General features: G+C 42.5%; 1 protein-coding gene across 3 annotated transcripts in view; it reads right to left on the bottom strand.

Annotated features, from left to right (window-relative positions):
• LOC147333733 (butyrophilin-like protein 2) overlaps positions 1-15,230 on the bottom strand; it is a 38,064-nt gene that overhangs the window by 17,224 nt on the left and 5,610 nt on the right. The window contains exons 1-6 of one of the 3 annotated variants that reach the window (XM_086268610.1): positions 12,555-12,823; positions 8,571-8,918; positions 7,787-8,110; positions 7,599-7,700; positions 6,479-6,811; positions 595-599 (exon numbers count right to left, since the gene is read on the bottom strand). In XM_086268610.1, the coding sequence (XP_086124736.1) occupies positions 595-599; positions 6,479-6,811; positions 7,599-7,700; positions 7,787-8,110; positions 8,571-8,918; positions 12,555-12,588 (1,146 nt within the window). In that variant the 5' untranslated portion in view covers positions 12,589-12,823. Of the gene's footprint in view, positions 1-594; positions 600-3,156; positions 6,413-6,478; positions 6,812-7,598; positions 7,701-7,786; positions 8,111-8,570; positions 8,919-12,554; positions 14,760-14,825; positions 15,159-15,230 lie in introns of those variants that run through there. The other 2 variants (XM_086268602.1, XM_086268593.1) reach the window with 2 other exon arrangements.

The raw sequence follows: 15,230 nt of genomic DNA, 5'->3' as shown, positions 1-15,230 counted from the left end.
ATGTTTGAAATCCTGCCACACTGCTGCCTGCTGGAGACGGGGAGCAGCAGACACCACTGCTGCCACGCTGCCTTCTCATTATTCAACACTGCTGCTGCTGAGCTGGATGCTCGCAACAGAAACAATCTGCACCACCTGCAGGTAGACTTTAGGTGTTGTGCTTCTGCTGCATTATGGAAACCTGATGGTGACGCTGCTCGATGCTGCTGCTGTTTGTCAGAGTCCAGCTCACAACCCAGTTTGTGGTTTCTTTGCCAGAGTAAACACGGCTGCTAAGCAACAGCTGAGCGGGAGGTGTCTCACACAGAGAGAAGTATGGCTGCACTCTCAGGATGGTGTTGTGTTTCTCTGCTTTGATAAACATTTCCTTTCCCTTCGTGCTCTTTGGCCTCGTGGGTGGATCATGTTTGGAGGCCTTCCCAACATCTAAACAAGATAATGCAGCAGTGCTGCCCGAGGTCGTTCCCAGATGAAACAGTCTTCTTATCACGCAGGAGGAAGGAGAGAATCTCACATTGAAGCCGAGCCTGTGACCAGACTGGACTCTCACAGACAAATTCATGTTGTTGTTTACAGCTGTCTGCCAGCAGGAACACACACTGTGACAAAACTATGAAACTCTTTCTGCTGCACGTCTGTGTGCGTCCACCTGTTCTCCACTGTGCACAGTGTGTAAATGTTGTGAGTGTAACCCTCCACCTGCAGTAAAGACTGCAGCTGTTGAAGCAGAGACATCCTGTTTCCACTGAGTTTAGCTCTCAGCTACATGTTACTGGTGAGTCTATTTAGGAAATCTTCCCTTCAGTTTGACCTCTGACCTTTGCCTACAGTACTGACATCAGTATCTACAGCAGGTGCTGGGGTTTGTTGCTGACCTTTGACCTCTAAATGAACGCTTGTCAGTCTTTGCTCTCCCATCACTGATGGAGCAGGTGTAGTTGCTGCTGTCAGTCTGTTGGTTTTCTCAGAGTGAGACTGAATCTGTGTGATGTGTGACCATCGTAGCGCTGTGTTTCTCCTCTAAGATCATCTCCTCCTCCTCGTGGACAGATTTGGCATCAGCTGAAGAGTCCACATCACTGTGGCCTTCTAAAGTATGAAGCTGAGTACTTGCAGTCGTGTTTGTTCGTTATTACAAACACATTCCTCTGGACACAGACCAGCTACACACAGCTCTGCATCTGCTGACGTCTTTAGAAATAACTCTGAAGTCACTCTGACCTCTTTGTGAAATGTTTCAGTCTTTGTATTATAAATGCTGCTCGAGCTTCTACCCCCTTACAAACTTTATCCTCCTCTCTGGTAAATCAAAGTAAGGAAACACAAGGGAAGAAAAGAAATGAATAAAACAGCTTTGAGGAAAATTAAACACCAGCCCAGTCTGTGTCCTCTGTGAGACCTTTGAAAAACAATGAAAATCTCTAAACATTCAGTCAAATGTGACCCAGAGTTCACTGGGTCAGACCTCAGCACTCTTTGTTCTGGATATTACTGATTAGAGATCAGCAGGTATGAACTCACCACCTACTGACCACTCAGTTCTGTGGAATAGCACCACTATCTCTGGCAGATCTCTGTGCAGACAGTGGGAGGGTCTGAAGTCTTTGTGTTTCCCTGATGAGCTTCAGTAAGAAAGATTTTTAGACTTTAACAGTGTCACAACAAATCTGTTCCTATATAGGCTTTCATATATATTCAGACCGTCCATTCCAAGTAGTATTTCAAGCCTACACTTGAATCCTGTGTTTGTGTTTATTCTTGCTCTCAGACCATTAAACAACATTTTAAGAAGCTTTAATAAATCTGACATTTATTCTTTATAAGCGGGGTGTTCCTGTGGCTGCGGGAAACTTGGTAAAATGAAAGTGTTGTCCTGTCCCAGCCCTCTCCTACCATGGCCGTTCTCCAAGACATTTTTTATCCGAAGGCTGTGCAGCTCATGATACAGGAGACGTGTAATTCCCCTGCTGCTGCTGGTTTTAGGTTTTTGTTGTTTCTGTTTCTTTAAATAGAAGCCGACACAGCAAAGATGCTTTGTGTTTTCTGTTCTGTGAGCCGACACAGACATGTTTGTTACAGGATGGATTATGATGATTGTGGGTCAGATATTCATGCTCCCCTCAGGACTTGTATAATGTTTATTAGCATCGGGACCAAGTGAAGAAACCAGATATGAGCATATTGGTAGTTTGTGCTTTCATCTAATGAAAGCATACTATACTGTAAGAACAGAGGTTTATGGCTCCATAGTGTAGAGGTTAACATGTTCAGTGGTGACAATAATTGCCTTTGTGTTGCATTTGGTGTAAAACATGCAGAGCTGTGTGCTGTGACAGCGTCTTGTGATGAGGGAGCAGCTGAAAGTAGCTGCTGTACGAACACGTCCATCACTGAGTGATCTGTTTGAGGGGACGGAGGTGAGTCTGTCACTTGGATCTACATCCGGATGAACAGAATCAAGTTTTTAGGATGATCATAGTACGACTTTACAGAAATAAAGTAAACTACAGTGAGGGGCTTCATTTAGTAAACTCATGTTACAGAGTTTGTCGTTTGAATGCTTAAACCACTGCGACCACTGCAGAGAACAACAGCAATCTCACCTCCTCGACCAGGACAGGTTTACCGTCCTCCTCTAAATGTCACACAATAACAAAATGGACTCAAAACCCAAACTGGACAAAAGGGAATCCCAGTGAAGAACAGACTGCTTTCATTGTTACAGTCAGGTTGTACAAACCAACATGTGTGACGAGCAGGATAAGCAGTCACATGAGGCTGGTTACCAACTCACTAAGTTAACCCAGAGTTTGCTCATACGTTCACATGAAAGAGGCGGTGCTGGCAGCATGTAACCAATCAAAGGGGGTGTTTGATGGATCACATGACTCCACAAAAAATGATCCCTACGAGCTCCACCTACGAGAGACTTATTATCATATAGGGATTAAGAATCTATAAAAGAACATGAAGGAAACGGTTTCCAAGGCCTAATCCGTGGATCGACTTCCTTCGAGGCGTGGACGTCTATCAGCAGAGAATGTCCCTTAGTCTGTAACACAGTCAAATATATTCTCAGGTAATATTCAAGCATGCCATTCAGCGTGTTAGTACGAGCTCGGGAGCAGCTTGGGAGAACAAGAAAACAGAGACTGCTTTAGATTGTCTTCCCAAAGTGACTCAACTTTATTCACAAGTACAACAGTTTATATAGAGGGTAAAATTCATGAGACAGCAGATTATCAGTTTAAACCAGTACAGACCAAGATAAGGCAGCGTCTTCCTGCCCTTGGGTGAAGAAGCATCCTTTGTGTAGTGTATCAGTTCAGCTACAATTGTGATTATCTCAGCGACATATTTTCAAGGCACAAAACGAAGAGTTCTTACATTAGTGAAATCTGAAACAAACCATTTGGCCTTCAACAGGCGTCTAAAAGATTAAGAAACTAATGTAGCTGAGGGAGTGATCTCTGTGGTATTTCAACCTTGTACCAGCCTGTGATTCTCACACATCAATTCTTGGGTCAAAGAGAAAAACACTGAAACAAAGGGGCCTTATTGAATGACAGAGTTTTCCTGCATAATGTCACTATAAAACAATATCCAGTAAATGCTACCATGGTACTAAAATACCTAACAGAACACTATTGTGAAAACGAATGCTGCAGCAAATCATTAACCTGCTGATTTAAAGCACAGAGCAGTGAAATAAAGGTTTTGATTCCAGTCGATGGTTTTGTTGCTGAGCGCGCTCTCAGTGCTGCTGATTATTTCTCAGGTGATGGCTGCACATTAAACTGGACCAACTGAAACTATAACGCTTATTGTCCAACAGCCTGTGGAGCTTCATTTTCATGCACATCACAGTGTGAGTGGTTGAACAGGTGTTCACTGCTATGCAGATGACACCCAGCTTTAACCATGAAGCCAGATAACACTTGCAAATATGTAAGACTGCGTTCTTCCATTTGTGCAACATCTCTAAAGTTAGAAATATCCTGTCTCAGAGTGACGCTGAAAAACTAGTTCATGCGTTTATTACTTCCAGGCTGGACGACTGCAATTCATTATTATCAGGAAGTCCTAAAAACTCCCTGAAAAGCCTTCAGCTAATGCAAAATGCTGCAGCAAGAGTCCTGACAGGGACTAGAGAGAGAGAGCATGAAGTGGCTGCTTGGTGTCTCCAGTGTAGGTCTGAGAACTGCTCGCTGCTCTGCACAGCATACTCTATGTTTGTTCACTTTTTTTCCAAACTGCTTAGACGACCATGACCTGGATGACTGAGACACTACACAGGCTTAGAGTTTAAAGCATCTTGAGACGACTGTTTTTGTAATTTGGGGGTACATAAAGAGAAAGAAAGAAATCTAGAAAGTCAGAGCAGCTGTCTGTGTTATGACCATCAATACGATCATACTTCAAATAGCAATACCGTCATGTTCAATGAATCCAAATCAACCTGATGATCAAATGACCTCAGATGAGCTGCTTCCTCCAACCAAACTAAACCACTGAGTGGATTTGTTCCCTCTGTAGTGTTGAACACGAACAGCTTAGCAGGATGAAGGAAACGAGACAAAACCTCAGTGTGTAAGAACAGGATCAGAGCCTGAAGTGAGAAATTCCTCCATGATCTGCATCCAGACTTCAGTAGAGCCAAACAGACTCAGACTGTCTGCTGGACTCTTACACACATTCAGAGCTCAACATATACACTACACACTAAATAGTTGTTGCTGTTTCAGACTCTGAATCTGAAGCTCAGCAGTGTGTTTCCTGTTTTTCTGTCTTTACATTGTTCCTTAAAGGTTCCTCCAAGTTTTCTCACTGTTCCTCTGATCCATGCAGATCATCATTACAGGCATTCAGCTTTCTTCTTCTACTCCTTCTTCTCTGTGTGTCATGTCCTGTTTGAATCATCCATCTGTAGTCAGGAGCAGCCGCTCCATTACAAACACGACAGCAGAACAACAACACTGGATCAGATTAAATTGTTATGACCGAGGTTAAATTCATAGAACAATAATTATTATAATATGTTAGATCAAAACCAAATTGACAAGTTAAAAAAGGCGACCTGTGATCATGCTGTTTGACATCATTGATCAATCACACAGATCAAACTGATTGTTACGGCCCGTCTAGACCAGCGGTCCCCAACCGTTTTTGCGCCACGGACCAGTTTGTGCCCGACAATATTTTCACAGACCGGCCTTTAAGGTGTCGCGGATAAATACAACAAAATAAAACCAGTACCGGTACCGAAAAAAAATAAGATTTATTCATAATACACGTGAAAAGACCCAGGAAAACCGAGTTAACGAAAAAACGATAACAAAATAACGCTGAAAACCGATAAAAACCCTGAAAACCATAGATTTCACACCCGAGTCTCACTCTCGCAGCCCAGCACCAAATGAGAGATCGGTGTACTCATTATCATCCTCATCAGTCTGTGTATTTAAGCCCTCTGTTTCTACTCGTTCACTGTCGTGTCATTGATGTGATGTTGTCCTTCCCGTGTGTTCCCTCAGTTCAGTCCGCCATTCAGTTGTCCAGCCAGTCAGTGTCCGTTCACCCACTCCTTATAATAAACCTCACCTACCTGCCAGTCCTGCGTTTGGGTTCCTTCTTCCGCGCCTCCACACAACATGTGAACACTGCAAGGCCAAAGTTCTGTTTTATATTAATACATCTTCCTGTGTGTGAGTCACCTGGGGTTTGGTTCCTCTCCGGTCTGGCAAAGGGCTGGGAGAGCTGAAGTACCACTGTCAACCGTCATGCCTCATTGCCTGGAGGGTGTTTCAAGTTTGTTTAATTGTTTTGTATTAGTTGGTTATATGGCAGCCATTTTGTTTTCCTCTGTGTGTGTCATGTGTTATAGCTAAACCAGTATTAACGTTCCCCCGTGTGTCATTTCAGGAGGTCAGTTTGTCTTATGTTTGCTTGAGGTTTCGTTAATTGTTACCTTGAGCTTAGTCTATTGAGTTGACCTGTTTTGCTGGTCTGCCTGTTTAAGTTTTGGCTTTGTTAAATATCTTTTTATACTTTTGGGTCAATAAAATCCAATTTTTTAAATTAAACATCTGTGTCCTTTATGCTTTACTGCTTGGTCCCTGAGACAATGATACAAACAACATACTCAAAGAAATTAAACCAAATGACAGCAGCGTACCTCCAAAACTAACAAAAACAGGAGAAAACAGTGATCAAATACAAAGGCAGTCCACCCCTACATGCTGCTGTGTAAATATGTTGTCTCCATGTAGTTAGCCAATCTGCAGGCACCGTCTCCAGGTGCATATGAGAGACAACATTACGACAGCAGTCATAACACTGATTGATCAGCCGTCAGAGGAGTCGGATCAATGGAGCTGCTTCTGGTCCTGATGTCCCCTGTTTGATCCTGGACCTGCAGAGGAGACACAAGACAGTCAGACACAATCACACAAGCCAGCAAACAAACAGACAAACCAACCTTTGACTTTGAGCAGCACAGTTTTCTTTCTGATGAAGGTTCCCTTCCTCCACACCAAACACTTGTACTCTCCACTGTCTCTCTCTGTGGGCTGTTTCAGGGTCAGACTGAGGTCTCCAGTTTCCAGCAGGTCTTTGTTCATCACAGTTCGGTCTTTGTAAACCTCGTGCTGTTCTTCAAATTGGTTTGGGCCGTTTGTAAACACGTGAGCCTTCTGGAACGGCTCGTAGCGTTCCCATATCACTTGAATTTCCCCCGACAGGTTTTTTGTTGTTTTAAAGGGCAGCTGGACAGACTCCACCCCCTCCTCCACCTCCACCTTCACTGGAATCACTGAAAGAACAGCAAACACAGACAGCAGCAGGTTTTCAGAGGTGTAGAGAAATACCATGTCTTGTTTGAATCATCCATCTGTAGCTTCACTGAATGCTGGAGGTTCGAAGAGTCTAAAGCACAAAGTCTGATTTGTGTTTACGGAGCAGCTCAGAGCAGATCTCGCTGTTCTCACAGGGGGAACGTTATCAGGTTTTCTCCTGGAGGTCAAAGTTCAGCAGGTGTTTGTTCACTTCTCCTTTTACACTCTGATCCTCGAGGACACAGGAGGAGCTTTCAGACCAAACTGTCGTGCAGACTCTCTGAGAGGAACTGCCCACTGAGGAGCTCCTCCGACATCTACAGACTAACAAAGACTTGTTTTCTGTTTGAATGACACCACCAGCAGGGACAGGCTAATGTAATGGAAAAAGGTCTCCCCAATCTTACTGGTGGAATTTGAAAAGAATACAAAAAACTATGATCCCACGAATGAGAAATGTGGGTGTTACACAACTCTTATAGCAAGGGGATATAAAATATAAAAGGAAGACACAAAGTGGTCCTATCTACATAAGCAACTGAAGTTTGTATATGCAGGTAACAATGTACAGAAATATTAATAGAAAACTGTACGGAGCAAGATAGCAGTAAGATGAACAATGGGCTGTGACGGCAGTTCTTTGATCATTAATATCCAAATTAAATATTTACATATTAATGAATAAATTAGCGGAACAAGTCAAGAAACCCCAGAGGACACCTGCTAACTATATGCATTATGGGTAGTGTAGTATGAGAGACTCACCTGACACCAAGGCATGACGGAAATGAAACAAAAGACTCGCAGCAACAACTACAAGAAGAAGCAGGAAAACCAGGAGAACTGTGGCCCAGGATGGAAACGGTTCTGTGGACAAACAAAACAATATCACATGACTGCTGAACGCTGTACTCAATCTGCACTGACCTCTGACCTGTAGCTACATCTCTGACCTTTGACCTGCAGCACTACTTTCTGTCTCAGGATGTCTCTGTCCCTGTAGATGGTGCAGATGTATCCTCCACTGTCTCTCTCTGTGGGGTATTTCAGGGTCAGACTGAGGTCTCCAGTTCTCAGCAGGTCTTCGTTCATCTTTGTGCGACCACAGTAAAGGTCGTCCTGGTGGTCGCTTCCATTTGAACACCCGTGGACCATCATGAGTTCTCGGTCAGAGTGAGTCCACTTCACTGTGGTGTCCTCAGGCAGGTCAGGTGTTGTGTTGCAGGGCAGGATGACGGAGTCTGAGCCTTCCTCCACCTTCACCTCCACCTGCTGGTCTGAGAGAACAAGAAACCATAATATCAGCAGCAGCAGTCACACTGATGATAATCAAAGCATCTGTGTTTGAGATGGTCCTGTGTCTTTGACCCAGTCTTTGAGCTGCAATTATAAAATGTTCATATTTGAGTTTTCTATTATATTTACATTCTATTTTATATGGCTTTTGTATTCTTTTAGTCCATCTGACTTTTTTTAGTCAGACCAGTTTGTCTCTGTGTCCTGTCCTCAGTGTGCTCATGCTAGTTTAACTCAGATTTCCTCAGTCATGGTCTCTTTGTCTCCCCAGTTTTGTTTTGATGTTTCCAGACTGGTTGTGTTTATAAAATGTTTCTGCCATTTTTTAGGTTTAGATTACTAGAAAGACCCTTTCTACTACCTTCTACTGTGACCTCTGACCTGTGTCAGCACTGTACTCATGTTTGACTTGTAATTACAAAGGTTTTTGGGGTTTTTGACCTTTGACATGCAGCTGTACGTCTGTCAGTTTCAGTTCCTCCCTTTCAGTGCGGATGGAGCAGGTGTAGTCGCCACTATCAGTCAGTCGGGGGTTTCTCAGAGTGAGGCTGAAGTCTCCAGTGTCCAGAGCATCAGGCCTCATTGACGTGCGCCCGCTGTAACGCTGGTTTTGTCCGCTCAGATCATCAGTTTCTTCTTGTCTCAGATGGACAGATTTGGGGTTGAGATCAGTGCGAGTCCATATCATTGTGGGGTCCTCAACTACAAAACCTGTGTACTGACAGGGCAGCAGGACAGACTTTGCCCCCTCATACACCTCCACCATCACAGCCAGGACATGATGCGAAACTGGAAGGAGACACAAAAAACAGAAACACTAATTAACTATAATTAGCCCATATAATGAGGATAGAAAGAGACTGAAATCCCCCTGACTTTTCTCTCCCTACATCTGAGCAAGTGTGGAAAGGTTTAATATCATTTATGTGTGAAATGATAAAGCTCTAAAAAAGAGCTTTTCCATACAGTGGGATGCAAAAGTTTGGGCAACCTTGTTAATAGTCATTATTTTCCTGTATAAATCGTTGGTTGTTCCAATAAAAAATGTCAGTTAAATATATCATATAGGAGACACACAGTGATATTTGAGAAGTGAAATGAAGTTTATTGGATTTACAGAAAGTGTGCAATAATTGTTTAAACAAAATCAGGCGGGTGCATAAATTTGGGCACTGTTGTCATTTTATTGATTCTAAAACCTTTAGAACTAATTATTGGCTCGGTAAGCTCAGTGACCCCTGACCTACATACACAGGTGTATGTAGAAAGTGTAGCTGCACTGCAGGAGCTACGTTTCAGATAACAGAAAATTGCTGTCTGGGTTTCCCATGAACTGTTGAAAGACTGCACGAGATGAATTCAAGCTATCTAATGGATAGCCACAGATAGTGGATATCTAATTATGCAAATTAGACCCATTAGTCTGACACAGAGACAGACAACTATTCACACCTACGGGCAAATTAGAATCACAGATTAACCTCAACCCCACTGACTGCATGTCTTTGGACTGTGGGAGGAAATCCTGAGAGAACCCACTCATACACGAGGAGAACATGCAAACTCCACACAGAAAGGGCAGATGCTGCAGTGAACTCAGGACGTTCTTACAGTGCATCAGTAAACTCATCGACTCGTGAATTTTCTTCTCTCCTTAAATCCTGCCCTCTGAGGCAGCATCAGAATTATGATGCGAATGCTCTGTTGCCAAGATCAGCTCCGTCTCCTCTGGTTCATGTGTTTCTTTTATCTTTTTGTTTCTTAATTTCTATTTGTGTTGTTTCAGTTATTAAAAATGTATCTGGTGTACAGTATGATGATGTCTAAGGCAGGACAGGCAGGAGGAAAACATGGGTGGAGGAGACTTTAGGAAGATGTAATAAATGACTAGAGCACAAATAGAAATGAACAGCATATCGCCAACTGCTCTATTGGTAAGAGAAAGAACAACAAATGTACAACATCTGGAAAATAAACATCTAAAAATTCACAGCTACATAAATCCACTTAAATCTTATCATGGTGTGTGTGTGTGTGTGTGTGTGTGTGTGTGTGTGTGTGAGAGCGAGCGAGAGCGTGTATGTCTTCAAGTTAGGCGCACACACATTTTATAATAATTGATATAATCTAATGTGTTTTTCTGGATACACTGTGCTTTTTCAGCATTCAAAGATTGATGACACCGTGTCAGAGCACTGGCTATGAATTTCAGAAGGATCAGGCCTTAACTTAACAGAAAAGTGAGCAATAGTTCTTTTCCTATTACAGCTACATCCACGTCTGTCCTGCCTAGGCTGCTCATAGGGCTGGGTATCATCACTGATTTCTATAATCCATTCGATTCCGGTTTTCAAAGTCCCGATTTGATTCAACTTAGCCTCAGACAGTCAGAAATATTATAACTCTGATCATTTATCAGTACTGACTTCATCAGAATTGTGAACATCACAGCAGATGCCGTTGTGTGAAAGTAACTGAGAATAAAACACAGAAAAACATGAAGGAGATTTTCCTGGTCTGGCTTTTTATAGCAGATAACCTTAAAAATATTCTACAATGTTCTGCATATGAAGTTTAAATTTCTTCAGTATTGAACAACAGAAAAAATAGGCTTTCTTGTCCGAGGTCATTTAAGTGAAAAAAAGAAAAGAAAAAGACAGCAGCCGACAGCGCTGTAAACAACGGTAGACTGGTGGGTAATAAGCGAATGAATAATACAGAAAACAGAGATTGGAGACGGAAACTGTTCTTGAAGTACAGAGAGAGAGAGAGCTAGCTGTGCATGAAGTGTGATTTTAATAGTCGTGGAAGCAAAACAGCAAAATTCATGATGACATTGATCAAATGTGAAGCGCAGTTTGCTGCTTCTTTTGCTGCTGGCTCGGTGGATTTTGGTTGGAGAGACAAAACCTGCAGCTCAGAATCAGCGCAAAAAGACGTAAACACAGCGCTGACCGGACGCATCAGGATCGCTAAGCTCCGACAGCGTGTCCGTCTACGGGCCGTCGGGTGAGAAAGCCGAGAAAGACAAAGCTGATTCTGATGCGTCGGTCTGTGTTTACGTCTTTGTGTGGAGTCCGTGTACCTGCTCTCATCTGCTGTTTGGTTGTTGTTGAAATGGTTTTGTGAGCTTTAATCTGAGAATCTGGCGTTTCTGGCAAAACAAAGTTATATTTAAAAGTCGATTCAGGGTTTAATGAATTGATATCGCTTTATTCAAGCTACTCACCTCCCACTTCCACCTGCACTTTCAACTGGACCACGGCCAATCAGAGAGGTCCCGCCCCTGACTATCTCTGATTGGTTTAGTCCACGATAGGGGCAAAATGTGTGTCTGTTGTTGACCACAGGGAAGGTTGCAGATTTTTTTTTTTTTTTTTGCTACCCGAACATTTGGTCGCACAGATGCAACCAAATATTTTTTAGTCGCACCACTGAAAAATGTGGTCGTATTTGCGACCAAATTGGTCGCACTCTAGAGCCCTGAAAGTACTTTTTCAATTTTCAGTTTTTAAAGATGTTTTTGAAAATAACTATGAAATCAGTTAACAAATCAGCCATGCAGTGTGATGAAAGGAGCTCTCTGATTGGTTAGAGTAACACAAACATGCACTGGTGCTAGCATTAGCTGTTTTAGCACATTAGCTTAAGAGGTTCAATGTTGCACTGAGTGTGAATGCTGGAGCGAAAAGTCCTTTAAACGAGCACACACACCTGTTAGTAATGCTAAAGCAGAGCTAATGGTTCAAACAGGAGCTTAGAAAAAAATCCAGGTCAGTCTCCAAAGTAAATTTTAAAATTAATTCCAACATGTATTTACTAATCTGTATTTTATTGTACAATTAAACACCAAATCAAAAAAGCTTTATGTCAATGTGTGTGAATCTCTTGGTCTTCCATATCAGACATCTGGTGCTTTGACACACCTGGAACACTGCACAGCCAAAAGTCATCAATTTAAAAAGACCAGAGCACATTTGTGCGTTTGGAACAAACTGTTACAAATAAAACAAAAACTAAATGTTGTTTGTTAAGTGAATCTTAAAAACCTGTGAATCAGTGAAGCTTAAAAAGGCACCAGGATGAACCAGTGTGGGGACTACACAGCACTTTGTTACAACTGACCTGCTGCAAAAGCACACTGTTCCCATTTATTTAGCTGAATCTACAATAGATCTGGCACCAGGCTTCTTTTATAACCTTTAATGTGGCCAAACTTCACTACAGGCAGTATTCTGGTAATATTAGTGAGACAGGAAAGGAAAATTTCTTAAACAGATGAGCAGATACCAGGATCATGAGCATGAAGCCTGCAGATTTCAGCAGGAGTAAAGTAACTGAGGTGAGTAGTTATACATGTTACACACTTCAAATTATTTTAAACAACCGTGCGTGTGTGTGTGTGCATTCAAAGAGCGCTCTCACCGAGTACCAGCAGCACGAACAACAGCAGCAGCATCTCCTTCTCTGGGAAAAACCTTTAGTTAGAAATCACAGTGGTGTTCGCTGCACTGCAAGCATTGGTGCACGACAAAAAGTTTCCTGATAAGAAGACCCTCCTGAGTTCCTTCAAAATAAAATCCTTTACAGAAAAGGACTTTCAACATTAAACTCGGAGGAGAAGCGTTACAGCAGGGGTGCCCAATCCCAGTCCTCGAGAGCTACCGTCCTGCAGCTTTTAGATGCATCCTTGTTCCCACACACCTGAATCAAATGAATGGCTTGTTATCAGGCCTTTGCCAAACATGATGGCATGCTGAAGAGATCAAACCATTTGATTCAGCTGTGTTGGAGTAGGGATGCATCTAAAAGCTGCAGGACGGTAGCTCTCGAGGACCGGGATTGGGCACCCCTGCGTTACAGCATGTCTCACACAGACTACTGACAACTTTTAGCAACATGTGGATTTATATTCTGCTGGAACCTGAAGCTGAAAAGAAGGTTTGAAAGGAAGGACGTCAGTTTTAGTCTCTCTATGTTGAAGTTCTGCAAAACTGACAATAAGTTTTGAACCTATGAAAAATGTTTTTATAGCTTTAAAAATAAAATTCAACTCTTCAAGCTCATGACTTTGTTTTTTTGAGTTTTCCTCTTTCACTCCTGCAGCAGTTCTTATGTGTTAAAAAAACACACAAATTAATAATGATTAAAGAATTAAGTATTATAAGTATTAAGAAAATGTTTGTAATAATTTTTAAAAGGTAATGAACTTGTGCCATGTTGGAGATGTCCGCTGATCACTCTGCACACATTTTTACAGAGGACATGTTTCTGTTACAAAATATTTTCCACTAACTTCATTTAATTGTCTCCTCTGTCGCAGAGGATGACTGGAGGCTCATAGAAAGTTGAGAACAGACAGAAAACATGTCCTCCACACTCTGGAAACATGGGCCTACAGAGCTGATAGACGGAGTGTGAAAACGATCTAAAATGAGTTTACGTTTGAGGTTAAACACACATGTGGACTATAAACAGCCCGTGCATGAAGGTAACAGTCAGTAAATGTTCAGAAAAAAAGACCCAACACTGGACGTCCAGAAATGGCTCATAAAAGGCTCAATTCATGATATCAAGTTTGCACAGTGGGTAAGCTTCCTGAAGCTGTGGGAAACCCTGATTTCATCAAACACATCAGGAGCAGCTGCTCCATCACAAACACCACAGAAGAAGAACAACACTGGATCAGATTAACGGTTAGCCTGTTGTTTTTATTGAACGGGGACAGTGTGAGTTAATGTAAATGAATCCGAAACATAGTGATGGAAACCAGTCAGATTGTAGTTAAGCTGCTTATTTCCAGCTGTACACTCTGGACAGGTCACATGGTCCCAGCACTGGTTGCACCACAGTAGCAAATGATGCATTCAGTGCACTGTGAACCCAAACAGTTCAACTCAGTTTTATTTATAAATCATGATAACAGTTGCCTCAAGACAAGCAGGTGAAAAACAGCTGAAGCTGTCAGAGGAACAAACACACAGGCCTCTCATTTGTCTTCCTCTGAGGAGAGCACGGGTCCCTCGCCTTCACCAGGTGCAACACCTCACAGCCCACTGGTTCCACTTAGTTGGTTCCGCTCTCCATTTCCATCACAATGTGAAAATAACAACCTTCTGTTGGCATCGCAACAATTACCAAAATATTTTCTTCATTTTAATTTGCAAAAGTCAAATACACACAAAGCTTAAAAAGACAACAAACAAAACCCCAAAATAAACACAAAGGTAACACTAATCTATGTGTGCAACATAATGCATACAAAAGACACAAGAAAACCAAATGATAAGTGAAATAAAGTGAAGTAAAACCTTTATTTGAAAGTGTTTAGAAAAAGCCCAAAAATGGCTTAAAAAGGTTAAACAGCACAGACTGTAAAGATGGTGAGAAACAGATGAGGAATATGGAACGTCACACAATAGCTGATCACACACAGTGAAGGACTGTGCACACAGCAGAGACAGAGTGAGGATGTGACTGGACTTAAAAGTGAAACGTGTGTTCCTGTATTATCACGCTGTGACATTAAAACTCACTAAATGAACAAAAAGGCAGAGTGGTGAGGGTAAAACTCAGAGTCGGATCAATGGAGCTGCTTCTGGTCCTGATGTCCCCTGTTTGATCCTGGACCTGCAGAGGAGACACAAGACAGTCAGACACAATCACACAAGCCAGCAAACAAACAGACAAACCAACCTTTGACTTTGAGCTTCACGGTTTTCTTTCTGATGAAGGTTCCCTTCCTCCAGACCAAACACTTGTACTCTCCACTGTCTCTCTCTGTGGGCTGTTTCAGGGTCAGACTGAGGTCTCCAGTTTCCAGCAGGTCTTTGTTCATCACAGTTCGGCCTTTATAAACTTCGTGCTGTTCTTCATATTGGTTTGGGCCGTTTGTAAACACGTGAGCCTTCTGGAACGGCTCATAACGTTCCCATATCACTTGAATTTCCCCCGACAGGTATTTTGTGGTTTTGAAGGGCAGCTGGACAGACTCCGCCCCCTCCTCCACCTCCACCTTCACCGGAATCACTGAAAGAACAGCAAACATAAACAGCAGCAGGTATTCAGAGGTGTAGAGAAAACTGAAGGACGGAAGCAGAT

This window comes from Aulonocara sp. 'chitande type north' Nkhata Bay, linkage group LG3 (genome assembly GCF_057382095.1).
Source record: "Aulonocara sp. 'chitande type north' Nkhata Bay isolate Kocher_YH1m ecotype deep benthic linkage group LG3, A_spYH_male_GT1.1, whole genome shotgun sequence".
NCBI classification, from domain to species: Eukaryota; Metazoa; Chordata; class Actinopteri; order Cichliformes; family Cichlidae; genus Aulonocara; species Aulonocara sp. 'chitande type north' Nkhata Bay.
The sequence above is the reverse complement of the archived record's forward strand: the minus strand, read 5'-3'. Positions and strand labels throughout refer to the sequence as shown.